We start from the raw sequence: 26351 nt of genomic DNA on the forward strand, positions 1-26351 counted from the left end.
AATCCCTAAAGAGTGGAAGGAGGGCAAGATTGTGCCACTTCATAAAGGAGGTGATCAAACTCAAGCATCAAACTATAGGCCTATCTGTGTGTCAGGTGTTGTGGTTAAGTTGTTGGAGAAGCTTGTGAGAACTAGGATCCAGAGTTGGGTTGACAACAATGGTATAATCTTTGATGGACAGCATGGATTTGCTAAAGGGAGGTCGTGTTTTAGTAATCTACTTACTTATTACAATAAAGTGACTGCTTCCTTGGACAGAGGAGAAGGATACACAGTAATATATTTGGATTTTGCAAAAGCTTTTGATAGAGTACCTCATGATAAGTTGACAGTCAAACTAGAGCAGATGGGGTTGGATATTAGATTAGTGCATTGGATTGGAGACTGGCTATCTGATAGGTATCAACAAGTTGTGTATGGGGGTGCAATATCCAGGAAAAGGAAAGTCACTAGTGGAGTGCCTCAGGGATCTGTTTTAGGGCCATTACTATTTAACTTGTATATTAATGATATTGGCAAAGATTTGGATGGAGATATTCAGTTGTTTGCAGATGATGCAAAGTTGGGACGAACCATAAAGAGTAGTGAAGATGTTGTGGTCTTGCAAGAAGACTTGAATAAATTGAGTGATTGGGCAAGCAAATGGGGATGTGAGTTCAATGTTGCAAAATGTAAGGTTTTAAAATTTGGAAAACAAAGATGGGATGCAGAATTTATGCTTGGTGAGAATATATTGTTGGAAGTAGAGGAAATAAGAGATCTGGGAGTGATAGTGGATAAGGATCTAAAATTTAGGGGACACATTGCCAAAATTGTGAAGACAACACAAAGACTTCTGGGAATGATGAGGAGGACACTGACGTGTAGAAGTAGGGAGATTCTTGTTCCATTGTATAAGGCTTTGATTAGGCCACACATGGACTATTGTGCCCAGATTTGGTCACCGGGTTTTCAGAAGGATGAAGAGATGTTGGAAAGGGTCCAAAGGCGACTGACTAAGGTAGTTTCTGACCTCTGGAATGTCGAGTATGAGGAAAGATTGAAAAGATGTAATTTGCAGAGTCTAGTGGAGAGAAGGAAGAGGGGAGATATGATAGAGACCTACAAGTTGGTAAGGGGTTGTTATAGGATCAATGGTGGAGAAGTTCTACAGAGAATAGTGGGAGATCAGGGGAGAACCAGAGGTCATGCCTGGAAACTGTATAAAGAGGGTGTGAGTAGGGGAGTGAGAGGCAGGTTTTTTTCGTGCAGAGTTGTGAATGATTGGAATGCCTTGCCTGAGAGTGTGGTGTCTGCAAGGAGTTTGAATGTGTTTAAGACCCGGTATGATGAGATGTGTGTGAGATAAAAGGACCTCCTAGATGAGTCTTTGACTCCATGAGGTCTTATTTAATAATAATAATAATAAATAACTAATTATGCAAAGTACTTGTAATTGAATTAATGTTTAACTCAATTTTTTTTGCTGTATTAAAGCTGGTAAAATATTAGAGTAAATTGTTAAAATATTTAAGAACCACTGAAATTGTACAAACAAAGAAATAGCTCAGACAGGATTAGACATGTAGACCTGAGACTAATGAAAATCGCAAAGGTCAACGAAGTATGGGCTTTCCCGTCAGAACTCAGCGACAGCAGGGTTGCGGAGAAAACCTCTCCAAGAAAATCTGGGCAGTTTAATCTGAGGGCATTCCAAGGTTGGGAGAGTAGGATAAAAGGGAGAAATCGAGGGGACCGAAGGCTCTGTTCCTGGCTCTCGCTTTGAAGAGGTTCATGTGTCCAGCCGTTCCAAGGACGGGGGAGTCATGTCCTGCTAACAGAAGTCCGACGATGATAGGAGGTTCGTTAAAGCAGTGACGGTGTATTTCAGAAATCCCACTGCGAAGTTTCTTGACGATCTCTGGGTATGCTGTATCATCGTTGCCTTGAACTAGTGCCCGAGTATGGTTTTCACCTGAAGGAAGAGGAATGTGTTCATTGACCTCTAGGATCAAGTGTACTGAACTAGTTGACAAGGTTACAAGTAAGAATTTTTTAGAACTTTCCTAGATTGTGAAAATTAAGGCTAAGATTGTTAGTTAGCATAAAGAATCCCATAGTTAGTTAGCATAAAGAACATTTGTGAAGTCGGAAAGCTGCACCTCTAATTAATTGTGAACTAATTGTTTACAGAATTCAGAGACATTTGCTAATATTATGTAATGAAAGGGAAATTGATTGTAAAGTTTATTTATGCCTAATTCGGTTTTTGTTGCCTGAGTTAAATCAAGTTAGAATGTGTAAAAGGTCTATCCACGTGTCTGATTGTTATGAATGTGTGTGTGTATATATATATATATATATATATATATTGTCCTTGTCATTAAGCTTAAGCGAGAAATGCTAATCTAATCGAGTGGAGAACCAGACACGTGCTTTTCTTTGTCTCCAATGTTATTTAGCTGAGTTAATCAGTGACAGACATTTTTGATATGTGTAGATTTAATCTTTGTAATTGCCTTGACTTAGAATGAATAAACTGTTTTGTTTGTTAATAGCTTGCCTGATTCTGCCTTACCAATGCACTGTGTCATAAAAATAGAACCTATGTGTCCTGAAGATAGTATAGCCACGTCTGACTGATATTAAGTTTAAATGTTGCTTGAATTAGGATTAATTTTATTGAATTAATTGTATGGGAAAGACATACAATTCCTCTACGTGATCTTTAATGGCACAGTCGAAAAACATATAAATTTTTAAAGATCAGTGCAAGAGAGAATCAACAAAATAGACAAAGGAATTGGTTCCAGTCCGAAGCACTTCCTGAATCTTAACTACATACACGTGAAAAATAGCATACTTGAGAAGGGGTGGGTGGGATTAAATTGTAGCCAGAGAGGATTAAGAGAAATTGAACTAGCTCAAGCAGTGTCTACAGACTCGATAATTATAACTGATAGGAAAAAGAATATAAAGGTGCGGTTTGATGATAAGTAATTAAGCAAATCATTGTTACAAGTACATAACTAAACATATAAATAAAGTGAAAGAAAGGAGATATTAAAAAATATTACAGTGGGAACCAGACCGAGGAAGATACTAAGATTGAAACAATGCAGGAGTTAATGTATACTATATAATATACTTTATAACCAAGGAAAATTACTTCCTACAGCTGTCTCTAATCCAGAGCATTTTACACTCTGCTTTGTATTTTACATTCAATACTCTGCCTTCAGAGTGGTCTCCCTTCATGCCTGGATGGCAGAGGGCTAAACACCCTTCTCCATAAAATTCTCTAGTTATAGAAACTGAGAGCCCACATAAATCAGTACACCAGGTTTCAGGTGTATTGGCCTGCAGGATTCCTGATGAACTATTTAATTTGGCAAGAGGATAATACATGGATGACACTTCGAAGGTAAAGCCTACAGGAACCTTTGAAACAGATTAGGTGAAATGTGGTGACCTCAGCAAAAAATATTAATTGCAACATGGAATGTTAGAACTATATTTCAAACTATAAAGACCCAAGAAGTTAAGCAAATTGGAAAGTACAGAATAGAATACACTCACTTTTTACGAAACTTCCATAGTTTCTACATTTGGCTTTGAAATAATGCTGGATCTAATTATCCACTTTACTTATATTATTTTGCATTGCTGAACTGAAGCCTTTTGTCTCTTTATTTTAGTAAGTACAGAATAGATATTTTAGGAATAAGTGAGCTGAGATGCACAGTCTTGGGAAAAGTGAAAACTGTAGATGAATATCATATACTGCATTCAGGATCGGATGAAAATCTTGAAAGAAAGGTATGGCATTCATATTTAGTGAAGAAATGAGTAAAAGCTTGATAAATTGAAAGCAAATGAGTGATAAGATATTAATGGCTAGATTATATTCAGGATGTGTTAAAGTAACCATAAATGCAGGTTATGTACCAACAAATAAAGATCTTGAAGAGAAGGAAAATTTTTATGATACGTTACAAAGGTGTATAGGAACAAGTACCAAAGCATGACATTGTTATTCTTATGGGTGATATGAATGCTAAAGTTAGCAAAAGAAATAATGAAGATAAGAGAGCAGTAGGTAATGAATCATGAGGTCCAAAAAATGAGAATGGTGACTTAATGGTGGCATTCTGTGAAATGAGTAATCTTGTGATAGGAGGAAGTTTATTTAAACACACAGGAATACATAAGACCTGGATATCACCAGATGGCAAAATCAAAACCCGAATTAATCATATTACAATGAAGGATAATTTTATGATTTATGAGTTTACTCTTACATGTTAAAGTAAGGCAAGTAGCTGATGTGGGATCTGATGGATCTGTTCGTTACTTCGTAACAGCCAGAATTAAATTAAAACTGCATGAGATTAAAAAAAAGTAGAAATCAGAATGGAAGGATAAAATATGTCTTATTAACATCAGGTTTACTTCATTCTTTCCTATATCTTCTGCTCATCCAACATACCCTCTACACTCCAGCTTCTCTTGATGTTGCTCTTGTGAGGATGAAATACAATAAACTATTTATAGAATATTTCAGCTATATTCTCTTACCAGTCTACCATTGTCATCATCTTACATCATCCTCCTATAGTCATTCTTTCTTCTACTTGCCACATATTAAAATTACTCACAACATTTTCATCGCACATTTAGAAAGAGCAATGGATAAAATGAAGGAAGATGCAAAAGGAATATCAGTGCATGGGATGAGAATTAACAATCTGAGATTTGCAGATGACATTGTTATTATTGTTGAAGAAGATGAAAGAGAACTACAAAAAACATTGAAACTGTTAAATGAGGAAGGGAAAAGATTTGGACTTATTATTATTACAGGCAACTCCAGGGAGTCCTTAGACTCATCGAGGGAGGCCCTAAACACATCATGTCCACACAACTATACGACATTTGCACAGTATCTATCATACCTTGCCTTGAACTCACTCACTGTCATAGCACCCACAACAGACTCTGGCAGCTTATTCCACTCATTTACCACTCTAAAAGTAAAGAACCCAGCTCTAACACCCTTGCTAACCACACTCTTGCCCAGCTTCCATAGATGTCCCCTAGTTCTCCTACCACCAGTCCTGATCTCAAAAATATCCTCTGAATTAATCCTATAGAAACCCTTTAGCAATTTGAATGTCTCAATCATATCTCCCTTTTCCCCCCTATCAACCAATTTCTGCAACCCACAGATCTTCAACCTGTTCTCATAAGGTTCATTCCATAGACCTGCTATCTTATGAACTTGGAAAAAACAAAGACAATAGTATTTGGTGAGAAGAACATGAAACAAAAGATACAAGTGGGTGGAATTGATATAGAAAATGTACAACAATTCAGATATTTAGGAAGTAAAATGACATGATTTGGACTGTAAAAAAGAATAAAGATCAGGATTGTAAAGGGAAGAACAAATCTTAAGACCATGGATAACTTCTGGAAAAGTAAAGTGATCAGCCTGCAAACAAAACTAAGAGTACTGGAAACATGCATCTTTAGCGGTGTATTGTATGGATCTGAAACGTGGGTAATAAATAAAGAATCAAGAAAAAGAATTTTGGCATTTGAAAGAACTTGTTACAGGAAGATTCTAAGAATAGGATGGGTACAGAATGTCACAAATGAAGAGCTCTATTGGAAGATACAACCAAAGGAGAATCTAATGCAGAAGATAATAAAACGGAAGCTGCAATTATTTGGACACATCTGCAGAATAAGTAAGGACCAGAAGATAAAGACATTCATGTTTGGTATTATGGGCAGTGTAAATGGAAGAGGTAGACCATACAGAGAATGGATGGACAACATAAAAGACTGATGTGGAATGGGTGTACAGAAACTGCGACACTGTGCACTGGACAAAGAAAGGTGGAAGAAGATAGTGAAGGAGGCATCAGACACCAACGGGCAGTGAGCCCATGGTTCGTGATGATGATGACTAGAATTTTTCTTTGCATGATTGAGTAATTTCTGCTCCTATTGCGCTTTTGCTGTCTTTACCAACCAAGCTACTTTCTGGGCCTGCTTCCTGTACTTTATACTGTGGTATTGGTATACTACAGGGATCAGTCCTTGATCCATTGCTATTTAATCTTTATATTATTGACATTAGGAAGGATTTGACAGGTGATATACAGCTGTTTGCTGTTGATGGAAAGATTGGCCGGGTAATGAGGAATGCAGCTGGCACCCACTACTTGCAGAGTGATTTGAATGGGCTGGAATTGTGGGCATGTGAAAATTACTGTCAGTTCAATGTTAGTAAATGTAAAGTTATGCACTTTGATGTAGTGAGATACCCAATGCCATATTATATTGATAGGATTATACTAGGAAACACTGATCAGTATAGGGATCTTTAAGTTTTAATAAACAGGAAATTGAAGTTTAAGGGCTATATAGCAAAGACTACAAATTCTGCTCAGAGGACAATTGTAATGCTGAAATGGACCTTGACATGTAAGGATAAGAAAATCATTTTGTTTGTTTACAAGGCCTTAATATGACCTTATTTGGACTATTATGTGCACAGGTTTGGTGTCTTGGTTTTTGTGGTGATGCCGATACTGTGGAGAGAGATAGAGATGAAAAGGAGAAGGTTAAGGATGATATCATGATTGTAATACAGATTATGAAGACATGAAGAATTTGTGGACCACAGACACTAGCAAACAGCCAAAAGATGGGTGATAATTGAGACAACTACTGAGACTCATACAGGATACCAGTAGATGGAATTTTTTATTTTATGGATGGGGGAGAGAACAAGAGTGCATCTATGAAAGTTGAGAATGAATGCAATGGTGGTGAGAGCTAGATTTTTCATCCACCACTCTATAAGTGGTGCGTGATTGAATGGGTTGTCTTGGGAGGTTGTGAGTATAGGTAGTGTGGATGAATTCAAGAAAAGGTATGACAGCTAGTGCAGATGATAAGTGGCCTCCCTCAATGAGTCCCCAACTCCCTGGAAGTCTCTCTTAATAATAAATATTCCATGAGGGTCTAGCATGGTTCTTGAAGGGAATATCTTGCCTTAATAACTCATTGACTTTCTATAAGAAAAACACATTTGAGTTGGATGAAGGAAATAGCTAGCTACACCACAAGGCCACTACACTTTCAAAGGTATTTGACTGAATTCAGCACAGAGAATCCTTTCATATGACAAGTGGGATGACCCATGGTTCTCTACTTGGGCTATTTCTGATTAATTTGTACATTAATATCTGGATTGATCTGAAGGGTAGGGGATATTCACTTATTTGTTAATGATATTAAACTCATGAGGACAGTAGTTAATGAAGTGATGTCTAGATCTGCAGAATAATTTAAATAGATGGCTCTCTCTGTGGGTGAAGGATAATGGCTGTCCATTTAATATGGTAAAGCATAAAGTTTGTGAATCTTACATGCTAAGAGTTAAAGTTCCTAGCACATTGCTGAAGGTGGGGGGGGGGGCAAAATAGTTCATGCAATCACTTGGCTGTTGAAGAACACAGTAACAAGTAATGATAAAAAAATTATTATCCTTATTTTATAAGATTTTGGTATGATCCCATCTGCTTTACAGAGATTTGGTTGCTGATGTTACCAAGTTGGTGACAGGTCTATGAAATGCTCCTTATGAGGATGAATTTGAAGGTTTACAAATGGATTACAGATTTGGTTGATAGCAGAAGAAATTTTTCAGCATATGACTAGATGGAAGAGAGCAAGTCATCAACCTTGGAGGGTGATGACTTGCTCTCTTCTGTGAAGTTAGTCCTCATGTCTCTGTGAACTAGACTATTGTAAGAGTCTAGTTCACAGAGACATGAGGACTAACTATATTTTTTGCTTGAAGAAAAGTGAATGAATGAAATGGATTGCCAGATGCAATTGTGAGTGCTTTGTCAGTATTTTAGTTCAAGAAGAGATACAATAGGCATTAAGTGAAGAATTGGTAGTGTGAGTCTTCTGCAGTCATTGGAAGTTGCCTCTATAATAATCCATATTTATTAAACAGAAAACAAGTTTCAGTATTATTTCAGACTTAAAATAATGTGGACAGTGCAGTAATTATAACATGTGATCTATTATGTATTGTGTACCATAATTGTAAACAATATTTTTTTCCCATTAAATTCAGTTATTCATCTTAGGATTCTAGAGTTTGCCAAGCCTTTCCAAAGAAAAATTCATCCTGAAGAAATATGGCTATATAAAAATCCAAGGACACCCAGTTATGTTCCAACACAGTTTTTGTGGGTAAGTATGCTATAATTCTTTGATAGTAAACCTATTCGTTGTATTAACAGTATATTTGATATTCTTGTCCTATGCTTCTTATATGTGATATATACTAATGTTTTAATGCAGACAATTGTCAGTCCATAGGTAATCTCATCTTCTTTATACTCTCTTTTACCTTGCGGTGTGGAGGGTTTATTAATCATCAGACTTCAAACCGTTCACAGGATAAGGTGGTCAACCCTATGCCTTGGTGTATCCTATGTTCTGTATTGTTGAGTTCTCAAGGCCGGTTTGCCTGTTTCACAGGATGAAAAATCCCAGGATAAACTGGAGAAAAAACCCTACTGTCCATGCCCAAGACCGGCTAACTTGGCTATGACTGAGGAAGATCCTTCAGCTCCTCGCATTACCGATGGGAATCGAACCGAGGACATTCCTTCCCCAGGCATATGATTTTGAAGTACATAGCCACTAGGCTAACCATGCAGACTAAAATAATTAATGCCAGCAGCACCCAGGGTTCCCAGGTGATACCCTCCCAAGTACTAACTGGGCTCAGGTTTGCTTAACTTCAGTGATCAGACGGGAATTGGTGCTTTCAAACCGATTTGGCCGCTGACTAATATCATACTAAAGATATCATTAGACAGATGTAGTATCTCGATGGTCTTAATAAAAAAATAATAATAATGTGTTATCCAAATCAAATTGTATGATGTAGTAAATTTATACATGTAACTATTCTACACTCTTACATTCACCTTTCTTCAGTGAAATGATATCGTGATTAATGATGTAACATTTTGTGGCTCGTTCCAATTTTGAATGATCAATTGTTTATTCTACTTTGTAAAAACTGTTTTCTGTTAAGCCACAGATGATAGGTTGTTAGTTTCAAACTGAAACATCTGGCAGTATATCAAATATATTTCTGTGTTTGTGTGTAGATAATTGCATGGCACAAGTTTCTGTCAAAAGTAGAAGCCAAAACTTCCTCCTATTCCCTCAGCCATATGGGTAGTGGGGATAGCCGTATGATACCATACTAGGGAGATGATTAGGAGCAAGATGGTTTCCAGTTGCCTTCCTTGCCATAGTATATTTTATGATTGTAGCGGTGTGTTCACAGGACCGGCTTGCCTGTTTTGAGGGATGAAAAACCCTCCACCTCCATATAACACCGGATAACTCACCTTTAGGCGAAAGAGACCAGATAAAGTTTCCTCATGTCACTGATGGAATCAAACCCGAGTCTTTCCCACCAAAGGGCTTCGTCTATACTGACTGAGCTATGGAGGCTCCTACAGAGAAGCCAAAACTTACCATACTAAAAATTGATCAGTATTACATTTAACATGAAATTAATAAATGAAATTAGAAAATATTTTACATCAGTCTTTGTGTCTTTAAACTTAATGCAATATAATTTGATTGGAACAAAATTTCTGTCATGATTGGCTGCATGGTTAGTGCACCCTCTCTCCAAACAACAGGATGCCTATTCGAATTCTACAGTGGGCATAGATGTTTATGACTGTCCTTAGGTGGGAGATGAATTTCATCACCCAGTGTGAGGCCACTGCCCTGCTTACTGGAAGGGAGGCCTGAAAAAGTTCCATGTTTGTTCTCTGGAGCAGGGTTTCCAGACTATGTAATAAATAAATTAAAAAATACAAAAAATATATAAAATTGATAAAAATGAAAAAAAAAATCCTCAGTCCACACACAGTACAAATGTAGTATAGGTTTACTAATAACCTTTTATGGGTAGGAACCACAAAAAAACAAAATGAAATGTTTTCTTTCTGTCATATTATACCATAATTTTACATCATCATCATCAAATTCCTGCCATGTACCCTCAAGGGGTGTACAGGATATGATAGTACCATGAAAAATTTACATCATTACTAACTTCCTATCTACAATTTTCTTCCAAATCAGTCTATTACTTGTTAAGACTCCAACATTATCAGATCTTATATTTCTATCGTCTAAGGCACTTTGTACATTATGAATCCACCTATATCTTGGTCTTCCTCTGGTTCGTTTTTCTGCCAACCTGGCAGAGAATACTTGTTTTGCTAATCTTCCTTTGCCCATTCTGTTTAAGTGACCATACCACTTGAGATTAGCTCTGCTGCTAACGCATTCCTGGATGTTGACAATGTCAAGTTCTTTCCTAATATAATCATTTTTAATATGATATTACCATTGATGCCATCTGTTCACGCCTATAATCTTTCTCAGGACTCTCATATCTGCGGTCTCTAAGCTTTGGTCAAGTGTTTTACTTCTAATCCAGCTCTCAGATCCATAAGTCAAAATTGGCTTAAACACTGTCTTGTATACAGCTACTTTAGTGTTCCGACTAATTTCTATAATAAATTTAGTTTAATCCTTTATCCAAGTGTGAGCAAACAAATTGTTTGAAACAGATTGTTTAGCATTCCAACTAATTTCTCTCTTATTCCATATAAATTTATTCAACTGACTTCTTACCATACAAGCTTTGTTGATTCTGTTGTCTCTTTCTATATTTAATTTACCATCTTCACTAAAAATCATGCCTAAGTAGCTGAAATGTTTTACTTGTTCCACAGGTTCTCCATTCACAACACAGTTGACATTTTCAATGATTCTGCCTATTTTCATTGTCTTTGTCTTTTTATTGCTGACCTTCATACCATATCTATTACAACAGTTATTCAATTTAATCAGTGAATCTTGCAGACTTGTAGCGGATTTATTTAGAAGTATAACATTGTCCGCATAAAGCAAAGAACTGACATTAACATCTCCAATTTTGATCATGTTTAATACCACTTTCCTTCATAATATGATCCATATAGATAATGAATAACAGAGGGGATAATGTACATCCTTGTCTCACACCAGAATTAACATTAAACCATCTTCCTGTACTTCCTTCAATTCTAACTGCTGACTTACAACTCAAATAAAGACTATGTATTGCTTGATATAATGCTCCATTGACACCATATAACTATAGCATATTGAATAGCTTCTCTCTTGGCACCTTATCATATGCCTTTTCCAAATCGACAAAACTTAAATACAGATCTTTGTTATATTCCCATGATTTCTCCACTATTTGTCATAAAGTGAAGATCTGATCCTGACAACCTCAATTTGACCTGAATTCAACTTGTTCTTCACCAAGCTTTTCTTCCACAATTCTTCTCAACCGTTTCTTAAGTATACTTGCATATATCTTACCAGGAACACTCAGTAGGGAAATACCTCTGTAATTCTATTTTTTCATAATTTATTCATCATTTTACATTGTGATACAATTTTCATCCTCGTTCATTCAGTATTCAGGTAGAAACCTAACAGGGTAGATACCTTTTGTTACAAAAAAAATTTTTTACAACAAAATTATAGTTGTAAAAAGTTGTAAAATCCACAAGAAGGTGAGGATTCGACATTAGGTCAGAAGTCCTAGTTGGTTCTCGCATTTTTAAAAGACTACGTGTAGGTCTCCTCCCATAAAAATAGACAGAATTATTGAAAACATCAACCGTATCCTAAATGGTGAACCCATAGAACAAATAAAACATTTCAGCTATTTGGGCACAATTTTTAGTTAAGATCGTAAATTAATATGAAATGGTCAACAGAATTAGTAAAACTGGTATTGTAGGAAGTCAGCTAAATAATTTTATATGGAATAAGAAAGAAATTATTAAAAACACTAAATTAACTGTATACAAGATAGTATTCAAACCAATTTTAACTTATGGATATGAGAGCTAGCTTAGAAATAAAACACTTGATCAAATATATATTACATTATATATTAAGTTGTTAAAGAATGTTTTATGAAATACTGATATACATATTCATGTTGATGCAGATGGCTAACAAATATATCTGTAAAGTCGAATATACATTTGTATATCATGAATGGCAAGCAAAGAAGAATTAGATTTGATAGTGCTGTTAAAGTATACTATGCTGATGATACACCAATCTGTGATAATGGTAGAAGAATACATCACTTAAAATTAACCATAGGCAACATTAAACTTTCCAAAAAATTATATTCTTGTTTATTCCTTTATCCAAGTGTAAGCAAACAAAGTTTGCATGTGAAACATCTTTGCAATTAGGTTACTTGACTACACATTACTTGCCTTAGTATCCCATAATTGCAAAGCACATATCCTTTGATCTTTGAGATCACATCAGTGGGAGTCAAACTTAAAAGAGACACCAAAGTTGAAGTAATGCAGAAGTCATGTATTTCTCCATCTACAAGTAGTGAAAAGGTGTATTACCTTATTATTAAAATATTCTGAATTAGAGATAGTTGTAAAAAGTATTTTCACTTGTATTAAATTTGCCAAGAAATTATGTTCCTGTTTAATTCTTTATCCTTCATGATACTTAATGAGCAAACAATGTTTTCATGATATGTCATGACAAACAATGTTTTCTCATGAAGTATCTTCACATCAATTGCCTTAATATCCCATAATGTGAAGCATACTTCCATTCACAAGTATTGCTATGCATTATAGGAAGAGTCATTACGCAGACCAGTTTTGACCATTATTATCATCACTGCAAGCCAAAACCAAACTCATAATGCATAGCATTAATGTGAGGTCATTATCCTCTACATACAAGTAGGCTAGTCATGAAGATACTTCACAAGCAATCTTTGTTTGCTTACACTTGGATAAAGGATTACATAAAAATATAATTTCTTTGGTAAGTTTAATTTAAGGAGATGCTTTCTCACTAACCCTGTTCAATCTAACACTGGGAAGTCATTAGAGCAATGTTTCTCAACCTTCTTTCATGTGTGCCCCATTTTTTAATATTAACTTTTGTGGCACCACCCCCTTCCCGCCTTGCAATTCTTGTGTTGAGACACATGACAGAACCCATAAAAGTTAACAAAACAACAACAAAAAAAAAAAAAAACTAGGAATAAATTAAATTTTTTAAATATTCATACAAATTTAAATATGTCATCAAATCTTTCGAAAATTGTATAGATCTGGCATCACCTGCACAGACCATCGAATCATATAGGCTTTTCAGAAACATTTGTGATTCCATCACAGGAAGTCTTGAATGTTCTGGAAATGTTTTTGCGAGTATAAATAAAGCTTGAAATGGCAAGACGGCAGTAACCAACAGTGAAAAGTTATGGTTGGCATTATTTTACTCCTTTTCACAACAGCTGTGATACACAGTATAAAAACAATCTTTTGTAGTATAGAAAAATGGATAAATTTTTAATAGGACATAAGCGAGCATATGACAACTGTGAAGCATCAATGTCAGCAAATTCAGGTTCACAGAATATTTAGATTTTGGTTTTACAAAGACTGAAGTAAATGATGAAGAAAGACCACTGTGTGTTATTTGTTTTTATATTGTTTTTGTGTCAATAAATAGTTTCATTAAATGCTCTTGTTTCAATAAAGTAGTTTTTCAGTTTTTCCTTTGATTTCCACTTTCTTCGTGCCCCACAGGTTGAGAATCACTGCATTAGAGACCTAAATGTACAAAGAAAGATGGAAATAAATGGGAACAATATACTACTGGCTTATACTGATGACATTGCTATCCTTGGAGACCCTTGTGATGATGTTATACATGCTACATCTAATTTAATCAAGGCAAGTAAGCCTATGGGTCCAACGAGGAAGAGACAAAATATATGTGCATTCAAGGACCCAGCAAAATCAATTCTACTTGGTTGTTGAGAATCATATCTGAGCAAGTGGATAAATTGAACTAATCTAGAAGTCAACATTAACAGCTACAATGATATGCATCAAGAGATAGAGGAGGAAACCAAGAAAGCCAACCATGGATATTTTGGAACTGTACAACTCCTGAATTCTAGAATATTATTCAAGAAAATCCAAAGATAAACTATTTATGACCAATATTAACCTAGGCCATAGGTAATACATTTTTAATTGTTTTTGTTTCAGGCTCTTTTATTTCTTTTCTTCTATAACTACAAACTACTCACTACATGTCTCCTCTGGGTGTTTTATCTCCATAAAGGCATCAAGTGAATCCTGAATAGCATAGATAATTTTTTAAATATTGGATGAGTCCAATGACTCCCTGGAGTTGCCCGTAATAATAGTAATAATAATGTCTTCTAGGCCTGATGGTATCCTAGTTTTGCATAAAATACTCATTTTGGTTTATATTAAGCTAAAGTTTTGCTCTAACACGGTAGTTGTCTTCATAATTTTCCATAATGCATAAAACACTCATGAATTGATGCTCATACAATTTTTGCTTATCTGGCATCTCTGCTACAGCATATATTCAATTCCTCCTAAAGAAAGGCATAAAAGTCAGCCAGAAAATTGTCTCATTGTCCTGAAATAATTTCTGTTGAAAATAATGGCAGATGTCATCAACTGTCAACTACATCACCTCAAAGTCCACTTCTAACCAAATATGGATTGTACCACTTTCAGTCCAAATCTCCTTACCATCATTGCACATCATGTGTCCACAGATGTGTGGACAGATAATGGGCGATGATACAGTTTTGTGAAATCCCACGTGGTCTAGAATTTCCAAGGCATATTATCAAGTATGTTGCCAAATTACCACCTTATGGTATATAGTGCACCCTTGCAACTGGATTGCCTATTTTTGAATTCACTAGGTTGTGGTTTATCACTAACTTTATATCCTATCATAGTTTTGCTGATGGCTACTCTCTATAACATTACTGCATGGTATAAACAGCACCAAAGGAACAAAATAATTTATTGAGTTACTAATAATATATCCACTGGATTTCAAGTCATCATCTTCAGATTGTTACAAAACAAAAAAAATTCAAATTGTAATAAAAAGGTACAATATCCTATCAAGGCACCTTCTAGATGAATAAAAATGAAGTTAATGTAGAGAAGTCAAGTAAAATGTTGCCTTAAAGTGACTTCTCTGAGATTTTGGACAAATTATTCCTGCCATACATCTTGAGGTTAGGGGAGCATTTTGTATAACTGATGCTGATTCTAAAAAAAGGCTTATACTTATAATGACTTCTTTTGCAACAGATTTGTTTTCTTCCATTTAATCCTGTGTGAAAGACTGTCTAGAACAATGTCTGTCCATCCTAACCTGCCATACAGACGATCTGCAAATGCAAGTTTCATGTTCTACAAGGAAGATTTTAACAGATCTATCAGTCTGTCCAAAGTAGGCTTAGTTGCAAGTACAAGAAATCTTATATACTTGAAGGATGTTCAAGAGAATAAATCTGATCCCTCAGTGAATGGATAAATGCTAGCTACTAAATATATAGTTTGAAAGTGACATGGAGATTATGAAGAATCTTATCTGTCTTTTCAGGTGCATCTTAGGCAGTCATTGGTGACTACCAATGAGCTTTAAGGTGATGGAGTTGATTGTCAATGACTCCCTCCATTATTTTCAATAATACTACAGTTAAGTACAATGAGACATGTGATGATTGGGGATAGCTTGTTAACTTGTCAGGTATGGGAGTAAAGGGGGGGGGTTATTTTGTCTACTTTTGAGAGGTTATAGCCATTGACTATAAATGTGTTGCAAAGATAACTGAGTTCTATGACAACTCTTGTAATTGTCAAGAGTTGTCATTCTAATTGTAAGAGTTGTCTTTCTAATTGTCTCATTAGAACAAATAGCCTGACTCTGTATATGTTTTGAGGTCTTCCTTTCTAATAGTATGGCACCGTATAAATTCCTTCGAGCGTATGTAGGTTTCCTATAAACAGAAAAGGATAATGAACCATATTTTTCCTTTTCATAAAAAAAAAAAAAAAAAATTAATTAAAAAAAAATGAAACAAAAATTCCTTTATGGGTGAATTTGTCAGGGAGGAATGCATTGTTAAATAATACAGCAATATCAAAACTTATTGTAATTTCTGAAATTTTTAGTACAAGATTATTTTAAGTTATAATGAATTTTTTTATGATGAATAACATTTTTAATGAAGGAGGAAGAATTATCTATGGGAAGGAAGTGATTTTGCTATTTGACAAGTTTGATTGATCTGTCTATGTTATCAACTATAGGATGGTGGAGGAGGGGGGGGGGGTATGAATTTTTAAGGCCCTTATATCCAAAGTGGTCTAAAACAATTTAGTTTTAGTTTTTTGATAATTTTTTGGGCCAAGATTGATAATTATTTAAAAACATTATATCTTCTTTTTTTCTTTTGATATTTATTGGAATCCTGATCATTAACCTGGTAGAGAACTATATTAGAAGATTATATGGTTTTTTGTTATATTCCATTTGATCCATTATGACGGTTACATTATCCTTATCTGCTTGGTTATATATATATATATATATATATATATATATATATTTTTTTTTTTTTTTTTTGTATAACTTGGTCCAGTTGTTGTTCCTTTGGTGCTGTTTTATATCATGAGGCATTGTTGTGTGCCAACACCTGAGCTTTTCATTATGTTTATAGTACTTTCCATTCTTCTTTTTCATTTGACACACGCTACTCATATATCCAGAGTCACAAGATTTTTCATAATTAGCGCCTTAAACACTGATCTCCTTGTCATATTTCACTGTGCATGACAGCAACCTTTTTAACTTTATTGCCACCCAAACACAATGTTGTCTTATTTCACACAAGAAAGGCCATGCTTTTTTCCTTCTTCCTCTTGCGAGCTTGACACACATGATCTGATTTCTCTTCTTGGATTGACTTAAACCACTAGCCTTGCCAGCATAAGCAAGTCAAGGCATGACTTCTTTAGTAGTAAGGTCTTCTCAAGAAGTATTGTCTAGTACTTCATTGCTTCTAACACTTTAAATTCCAGATCTGTTCTGCCCTAGAAACAAATTAGAATGGCAGCCTAAAATTCTTCTGATAATAAATAATTTTTCTCAAAATAAGTCATGCTGTTTTTAATGGCACTTGTGACATAGTAACAGTTATTAGACCCACGCATTCACAACAATAAAGAATAATAATTAAACAACAACAACAACAAAAAAATCAGCTAATGCCTTTTATTCCCTTATAGTGAGTAGGCAAGGCCTTTTAGTCCTATCTAACTTGTCTATGCTTGTCCATGCCAGAGATTGACTAACTTGAGAACAGGTTGAAAAGAGGCTTAGAAAAGTTACAAAAGGCAAGTATGACATCTCAGTCACAATCAGGCCCTCTGATGCTATGACCAAATGCAAAACTTTTGATCCTTGTGTTACATCCATCACATGCTGCCCAAGACCGTTGTCCATCAAGAAATCCAATAATTCATTTCCCTTAGTAGTGAATGCTATCTCCTCTGCCCAGTTTATATTGTTATAGTTTGCTTCCTCCATAATGATCACTAACTTTGCACTTACCAAGCTAATTAGTCTAAACATTTCCTGCTCATTACTATTTATATTCCTTGGTCTGTAGCAACATCTCACTAAATATCTTATCTTATAAATATCTATCTCACACCATATACTCTCAAAGCCATTAGTGTTATCTCCAGTGTGCTTCGCCACCCTGAGAGAGCAAAATTCATCTCTTATCATGATTAACTCTCCACTACCACCGCCACCACACTTGCCTTCACTATCCTGCTGAAAAATGTTGTACCCTTCAATTTCTATCCCTGTTAGAACATTCTCCCAAGTTTCACTGATACCAACAACCTTTGGAAAAACTGAGTCAGTCAATGCCACAAAATCACTCCCTTTATTCCTAATGCCCCTAGCATTTGTTTACAAAAAAAACAGTACATTGTCAATATTTTATAACCATTATTACTACTCCTCATACTTTGCCTGACTCTGCAATACTGTGTACACTCTCTCATTTCTCAAGCCACTATTCATACATTAAGCCATCCTTACTATATTCCACCCTTGCAATCAATTCTAGTTTCCTTGCTCTGACACACTCACTTGCCCAGAAAACAGCAGTCTTTCCAAATGCTTGTGTCCTTCTGCATTCAAATATAATCCATCTCTTGCATATGGTTCTCTTCTGTACTCAGATGTACTCTACTGATCCACACATTCCAGACCTCTCTTCCTGCATATTCTCACTAGCATCTCATTCATTATTACTGCTCTTCTCCTCTAGTTCACATTATCATACTGGGCCAACATGCTCACTGTCTTTCCTCAGACACATTTCTGCTGCATTATCTCTAACGTTAACCTCAAATCTCATGCTATACAATTATGTTACTTCTCAAGTCATTTGCACCAACCATTACTATCATCTCCTCTATATTTTCATTCCTCTTCACTGTCATTGCCACACTTTCTATCATTCCATCTGGCAAGCACTCTTCTGGTGCTCTATTTTGCACACCCCAAATCATTGAATCTCCATACATGACACTCCAAACAGATTCATTCATTCTTCTCTCACTGGCTCTTGGCTCTTTCTGCTTTCAATCTCTCTCTCTCTCTCTCTCCCTCCCTCCTTTGCTTCCATGCTCTCAACTTTCTCCAATTTCCTCTCTTCACCTTTCTCTCCCATTCTCTCTCAAACTTACTTTTATTTTTCTCGCACTAGTCAACCTTTCCAGCCTCCTAATCTCTTCATTCACCCCTCCTCAACTCGGTCTTCATTACTTCCATTTCCTTTCTCAGCAGTTTTGTTTCTTTCTTCATACATCCTGCTTTCAATTCACATTCATCAGACAAACTTTTCCTCTGCCACACTGCCCAACATCAAATCTATATGTACATCTTTCACATTCTCTTCACTCTCTGACTTACTGACCATAGTTGAGTATGTTTGTATGTTTGCAATTTTATTATGCAGTATTGTTTATAAAAAGTTTTACATGGCACCAGTACATACCAGAAAAATGGTGCCTGAGGTTTCTTTGTTTAGTAAGTTTAACATGAGAGATTGCATGCAATATACATTGCCAAGAGTGAATGATTTATGGTATGAAAGAGAGTGTGGAGAGAAGTTATGTCAAAAATGTTTTGTGAGTAAGTGCAAGAAATGCAAGTCATGCTGAAAGCACTAGGATGAAGAAACTAATATTAACAATGTAATGAAAGTGTCATTGAGAATATAGTGGAAAAAGTGAATGATGGTGGATGATATATTATTATTTTACAATCATGAAGAATTTAATGAATTTAATTGAAAAGCAGAAAAGAAAAGTAAAAGAAATAGTAGTCCTGGTATGAACAAAGAATTTGTCTGGTAATAAATACAGTATGAGGGAGGATATGAAAGGGTTGCTGGAAGAAGCAAAAGTGAAGAGTGAGAAGTGAAAACTGTTAGTATATTATATATATGTGTGTGTGTGTGTGTGTGTGTGTGAGAGAGAGAGAGAGAGAGAGAGAGAGAGAGAGAGATAGCACTGAATTAAGCAAACGGTTCAGTGTATAGGTATAGAAAGAATGGTTGTGAGTTTCTGGATATGTGGAATGGATATGAAGGAAGAATGGATTGATATAATAGGACAGGCCTGCACTTGAATGCATCTTATGTCAGGAATCTGGAGAAATTATTTATTGGTGTGATATGGGACCTAATACATAGTCAGAGAAACTAAATTATGATGGTAGGAATGGTGAGAACCCATGTGTAAGAGCAACTGAGTTATGTAATTTTATTAATGATATGAATATGCTTAATCATGAAGGTGATTGTGCGCTTATCCAGTTCGAACTTATTAAGTAGTCACAAGAATGTCTATAAGTGAACATGGATCTGAAAGTTGTCCAGCTGGGCCATGCAGAAGAGAGGTAATTTTACAATAAAATCACTTATGTCTATACACAAATGCCAGGAGCAACAAGAATAAAGGAGTTGAGTTTCTTGTCTTCATGAATATATTGTGGCATTACTGAGACCTGGCTCTCAGAAGCAGATATACGTACTGGTATTGAGTTTGAAGGACACAGTATTTTTAGAAAAAATGGACAAGATGTTAGAAAAAGGGTCAAATGATTTGAGCCTACTTGGGATAGAAAGGTATGACTGCAATATTAGTAACAATTTTCCATGTAGCAGTGAACTTGAAACTATATGTTGTGAGGTGGAGTCTAACAAGAACAAATACATGGTGGGGGTGTTGCGACAAACCTAGTGGATCAGTTGCTGATCCGCTAGGTTTGTCGCAACAAACTAATGCCCTAGATAGAAGAGAAGATGACACTGTTTGGGTAGATGACTTTGACGATGCACACAAGGAAAGAATCTCCTATTCACTCTCGAGGCCAGAAGTAGCGATAGTGAATAGGAGATTCTTGGTAAGTCATATATTTTCAGTTTTTTCCTGAAAACTTTAGTTTCCGAAAATCCTTGCATATATCTTGCACCACAATTTTTTTAACTTTAATTTTGGGGGAAAAAGTGCAAGTTATATTCAAGTAAATATGGTATGTAGAAGATAAACCTTGTAAAGAAAAAAATGGCTTCTAAAGAGGACAATCATGTATTGACCGCTTTTACATTAAAAATCTAAATGTAGAAGTGTAGAAGCATTGTGAATGTGTAGAACACACACACACACACACACACACACACACACACACACACACACACACACACACACACACACACACACACACACACACACACACAGCATTTGCAGATTCCCAAAAAGTCTTTGACAGAGTCTTAAGGAACAAACTGGCCCATACTCAAGAAGCTAAACATTTCAAATCAGCTGCTTAAAGCAATAACTAATATGTATCAAAACATAATAGTTGTAAGAATAAATGAGAAAGTTAGAGAATGGAAATCAATGAACAGAGGAGTCCATCAAGGATATCCATTGTCATCACTGTTATTTAATATCTTTACTGATGGAATAGTAAAGAAATGGAAGAAAAATATTAAACCAGCATTTAAACTGGATTGTGCAACTATACTTAATATTGATTAAGTATAGTTGCACAATCCAGTTTATCCAGATTATCAAATAATCTGGTTAAACTGGATTATCAATCCAGATTATCAAATAACCATAGCAAGAAGTTAGATGAACTCCAGAGATCATTAAACTCCTTAAACATGAATTATTATTTATTATGTATGCCAAAAAATTTGAAATGCGGATATCAACAGACAAAACAAAAATCATGCCTTTTAAAGGACCATCTCCAGTCAGAAGTAAAATCATGATTGAAAATAAAATTTTAGAACAAATTAACTGCTTCAAATAACTTGGCTGTGCTGTATCATATACAAAAAAGAAGATAATACTGATATCAAAATTTCATACTTCCTGAAGATAATAAGGGGTGATTAATAATAATAATTCTAAGCCTAACTAAGTTCAAAAGCATACAATAATAAGAGTTTATAAAATTTTGGAAAGAAAACCTTCTCTACTGTATGGAAGTGAATTATGAATAGAAACTGCAGAAATTAAATTGCTATGAAGGACAGCATGCTATGCTCTCTGGGACAAAAAAAAAAAAAAAAAAAAAAAAAGCCCATAAATATGTAAAGAATTAAAAATAATCTCGGTATTGAACAAAAATATATGACTAGTGAAAGAGGTGGATAATGAAAAAATGGACAGTTCGAGACTACCCAAAAAAAGATATTTCGATAAATTCCCAGTTGGATGTCATGTTATTCACTAATGACCAAAGACAAGACGGAATGAGACTGGAACAGGCCATTAGGCCTAAATCCCTGAAAGGAGGATAACTATGCTAGAATAAAATGACCCAGATAGGGATCTTGGAGTTTTAGTACATACGAGGGTGGTCTCAAAAGTTCTTGGTCTAACAATGAAAAAACAAATTTATAATTTCAAAATTATTTTTATTTTTCATCATAATCTCCATTAAGACTAATACATTTATTCCAGCAATACTCCAGCACCATTATCCCATCTGTGTAGTGGTTCTCAGTAAGATCTGCAAAATACTCCCTCTAAAGCTGCAATCACTTCTTGATTTCAAGAAAAACGCTGACCAGCGAGGAAGAGTTTTATTTTTGGGAAGAGATTCAGTCAGAGGGAGCCAGATCTGAGAAATAGGGTGGATGTTCCAACATTTCATAGTATAGATCCCTTAATTTTCCCATTGAAAAAATACCTTTGTGGGCAGGTGCATTGTCCTGATGAAAGATGATTTTTTCCTTCTGTAAACTGGGTCTTTCCTCACACATTTTTTTGTCTAGTCTGGTTAAAAGATCTGAATAATATTCCCCGGTTTTACCCTTTTCAATTGTTTATTGAAAAGGGTAATATTGTTTTTAATTTTCAAGATAATTAATAAACAAGATGCCTTTAGCATCCCAAAACATTAATGCCATGACCTTTTCTGCAGATGGAACCGACTGGCTTCTGTCCACTGTTTTGACTGCATTTTGGTTTCTGGTGTATAGTAGTGAATCCAAGTCTCATCCATAGTAATAAATCGATGCACAAAATCAGTTTTATTCTTGTTAAAATGCTCTAAGCATTGTTCAGAGATTTTCATGCGAGTGCATTTTTAATCTGTTGGGAGCAAGCGCAGCACCTATCTTGCACAAACCTTTTTCATTTGCAATTCTTCATGCAAAATATATCCTACATATTCTTTTGAAATGCATATAGTCTCAGAAATTTCATCCATTTTGACTCGCTGGTCATCCAGTACCATATCGTGCACTTGATCAATGATTTCTGGTGTTGTTACACTTTTTGAATGGCCTTCGCTTGGATTATCTTCAAGGCTGTATGGCCACGTTTAAACTTGGCAGCCCATTTCTTAATTGTCAAAAATGAAGGAGAAGAGTGCCCATAAACTTTTATGAATTTCTTTTGGCATTAAACTTTCTATTACAAAAAATTTTATAACTGCAATTTTATCAATTTCAAGGGATACAGACAACACTTTTGCTTCAGACAGCTGTATAAAACCAACTACTTGATAGAATGACTTGCAATTTGACATGGATGCTTATGACAGATGTACCAACTTAGAAAAAAAAAATCTTGCAGCTAGTGTTGCCATCTATGGTCTAAGCTGAGAACTTTTCAGACTGACCGAAACTTTAAGTTCAGTGGGCATATAGCAAAGATTGTGAATACAATTCAGAGGATAATTGCAATGCTGAAATGAACATTGGCAAGTAAGAATAAGAAAACCTCTTTATAAGGCTTCGATGTGGACTACTGTGTAAATATGGTCTCCTGATTTCCAAGACGATGCAAATACAGTGGTGAGAGTGCAGACGAGATGTTAAAGATAATATTATTACTGTGGAATGTAGATTATGAGGAAAGATTGAGAATTTGTGGGTTGCAAGACACTATCAACCAGGAGAAAGAGTGGTATATGATAAACCTACGAACTTCTGTTAAAGGCCATGTAGGATCCCAGTAGATAGAAGTTTTCATTCTATGTAGGGTTTAGAAAGGACAAGTGGACATCCATGAAAAAATGCATTCAGGATGGAGTCAGAGCTAAATTTTTCTCTCTTAGAGTGGTTGATTGGAATGGCTTCACTTTGGAGCTGATGAGTGTATATAGTGTGAATGAATTCAAGAGGTGTGACAGGTGGTGTGAGTGATATGCAGTCTTCCTCAATGAATCCTTGACCTCTTGTAGGTCTCTTATAATAATAATATTACTGTAATTAGTTACCTGAATTAAAAGTAATTTTAACTGCTTATGTGATTACTTAATACTCTCCAGATTTAATGAAAAATAATTGTAACAGAGTTAGAGGAAATTGTTTAATAGCTGATATATTTTTCCCTTAAATTCTCATTGAATGTTTCACATATTCCTTTAGCCAATCATATTAATTTGTCCTCTTCTTACAATTCTGCTGTTCAATATCATTAATAAGAATAAAGTGGATGGATATCAGGGAATATTATGTAAGTATATAAATAAATACACATACATACTTTGTGATCCTAATATGTATCAAATAATTATCCGAATTGAAAAATTTTTAAAAGTTGATAAATATATTATATCTATTTTTACTGTGTGCATTTTTGTGTGTGATTGACTCACTACATTGAACTCATGGAGACCAAAGGTATAATTTGTTGTTATTAGCATTGCTTTTGTGAATTCAGCTGGTTCATTTTGGAAGTTTATTAACAGGTATGCTCATAAGGTACAGGAGGAGAGTGTGTTTCAAATACTGAGTACTCTGGATGTCAGTAAAGCTGTGGGACTGGATGGTATTTCACCACGAGGTTTGAGAGAATGTGCTAGGGAACTGATAGTGCCTTTGACCTGGCTTTTCAATGAAAGTCTGGCTGCGGGAAAGGTGCCCATGTAATGGAAGGAAGGTAAGATAGTGCCATTGCATAAGGGCAGTAGCAGACTGAAAGTGTCTAATTATAGGCCAGTTTGTGTGTCATTAGTTAGTAAGATTTGGAGAAAGTAGTGAAGGACCGTATACAGCATTCGGCAGATGAGGGTAATGTTATCTGTAAGAGTCAACATGGATTTGTGAAGGGGCGCTCTTGTTTTAGCAATATGTTAGTCTTTTATGATAAAGTTACAAGAGCATTAAATGAGGGAAAGGCATATACTGCCATTTTCTTAGACTTAGCGAAGGCATTTGACAGGGTGCCACATGATAAGCTGATATTTAAGTTGCAGTACATGGGTCTGGATGTCAGATTGGTCAACTGGATTCAGGATTGGCTGTCCAATAGGTATCAGAGAGTTGTGTATGGTGGGGCTGTTTCAAGAAAGCAGAGGGGTTACAAGTGGGGTTCCACAGGGCTCAGTACTAGGACCTATATTGTTTAACCTTTATATCAATGACATTGTCAGTAGATTGCAAGAGGATATTCAGTTGTTTGCAGATGATGCGAAGCTGGGAAGGATTATTAGTAATAGTGCAGGGAAAGTGCGGCAGCCTTTTAGCTTATTCAAATCCTCTTTGAGGATTTGAATAAGCTAGATAGATGGGCAAATGAATGTGGGTGCTGGTTTAATGCAGCAAAATGTAAGGTCTTGAGGTTTGGGAAACATCGATGGGACACTGCATACTCAATGAGAGGAGTTATACTGGAGGAAGTAGGGGAGACAAGAGATCTGGGGTTGATGATTCTTAGAAACCTGAAATTTAGGGGACATATTGCAAAGGTGGTGAAGGTAACACAGAGGATTGCTTCAATAATGAGAAGGACACTGACCTGCAGAGATAAAACAGTTATCATTCTGTTGTATAAGACCCTGATCAGACCACACTTGGACTATTCTCAGATTTGGTCTCCAGGATTTGAAGGGGATAAATTAACTGTGGAAAGGGTACAAAGGCAGATAACAAAGATAGTTTCAGGACTGTACAAAGATAGTTATGAGGATCAGCTGAGCAAATGTTACAAGGTTGACACTGGGGAGTTCTTTCACTTGGTTGAACAGCAGGAAGGAGTGATGACAAGAGGCCATCTCTGGAAGTTATGAAAGGAAACTGTGAGCAAGAGGGTGAGGAGTGGTTTCTTTGCATGGAGGGTGGCTGAACCATGGAATACATTGTCTGATGGAGTGGTGAGAGCAAGAACAGTCAATGAGTTTAAGGAGTGGTATGATAGACTTTGTGTTTCTTAGGGGGGACCTTCCTTCGATGAGTCTTGATAGACTATTTCTTAGGAAGGACCTCCCATGATGAGTCTTTTGACTCCACGGAGGCCTGAATAATAATAATAATTACAGCTGGCCTGGTTGGTTGGGCTGGTGGTTAGGTCATGTGGATTTGAATCCTGCCCATGGGCATCGATGTTTGTGATTATCTTTAGGTGGGAGATGAAATTCATTGCCTGGTGTGAGACCACCACCCTACTTCCCTACTTATTGGAAACCTGAAGTGACTTAAAAATTATAAAAGTTCTATGTTTGGTCTCTAGAGCAGTTTTTCAGATTATGTAAAAATAAATAAATGCAAATGGCAAAAAAAAATCTCTATATAAAACAAAAACAGAAAACAAAAAATCCTTAGCCCCTCCACAGTACTAATATACTATGGGTTTATAGAAAAACCTTTTGTGGGCAGGAGCCACATAAAATAATGAACAAATTATGAAATATGACAACTGAATGGAGCATACCTTTCTTAATGAGCTTGAATTGATCGCTTTTCAATTCAAGCTCATTGGGGGAAAAATCATTGTATC

General features: G+C 35.6%; 1 protein-coding gene and 1 pseudogene across 1 annotated transcript in view; one reads left to right on the top strand and one right to left on the bottom strand.

Moving 5' to 3' along the window:
- Positions 1–26351, top strand: part of LOC150102905 (phospholipid phosphatase 5) — a 216669-nt gene that overhangs the window by 74422 nt on the left and 115896 nt on the right. Inside the window, exons 3-4 of the mRNA XM_090398045.1 lie at positions 8157–8262; positions 24002–24089. Coding sequence (XP_090254171.1) covers positions 8157–8262; positions 24002–24089 — 194 coding nt within the window. The remainder of the gene's footprint in view (positions 1–8156; positions 8263–24001; positions 24090–26351) is intronic.
- On the bottom strand, positions 8750–8867 carry LOC150102906 (5S ribosomal RNA; annotated as a pseudogene).

This window comes from Typopeltis vanoorti, chromosome 9 (genome assembly GCF_054136105.1).
Source record: "Typopeltis vanoorti isolate ZY-2024b chromosome 9, IOZ_Tvanoo_1.0, whole genome shotgun sequence".
NCBI classification, from domain to species: Eukaryota; Metazoa; Arthropoda; class Arachnida; order Uropygi; family Thelyphonidae; genus Typopeltis; species Typopeltis vanoorti.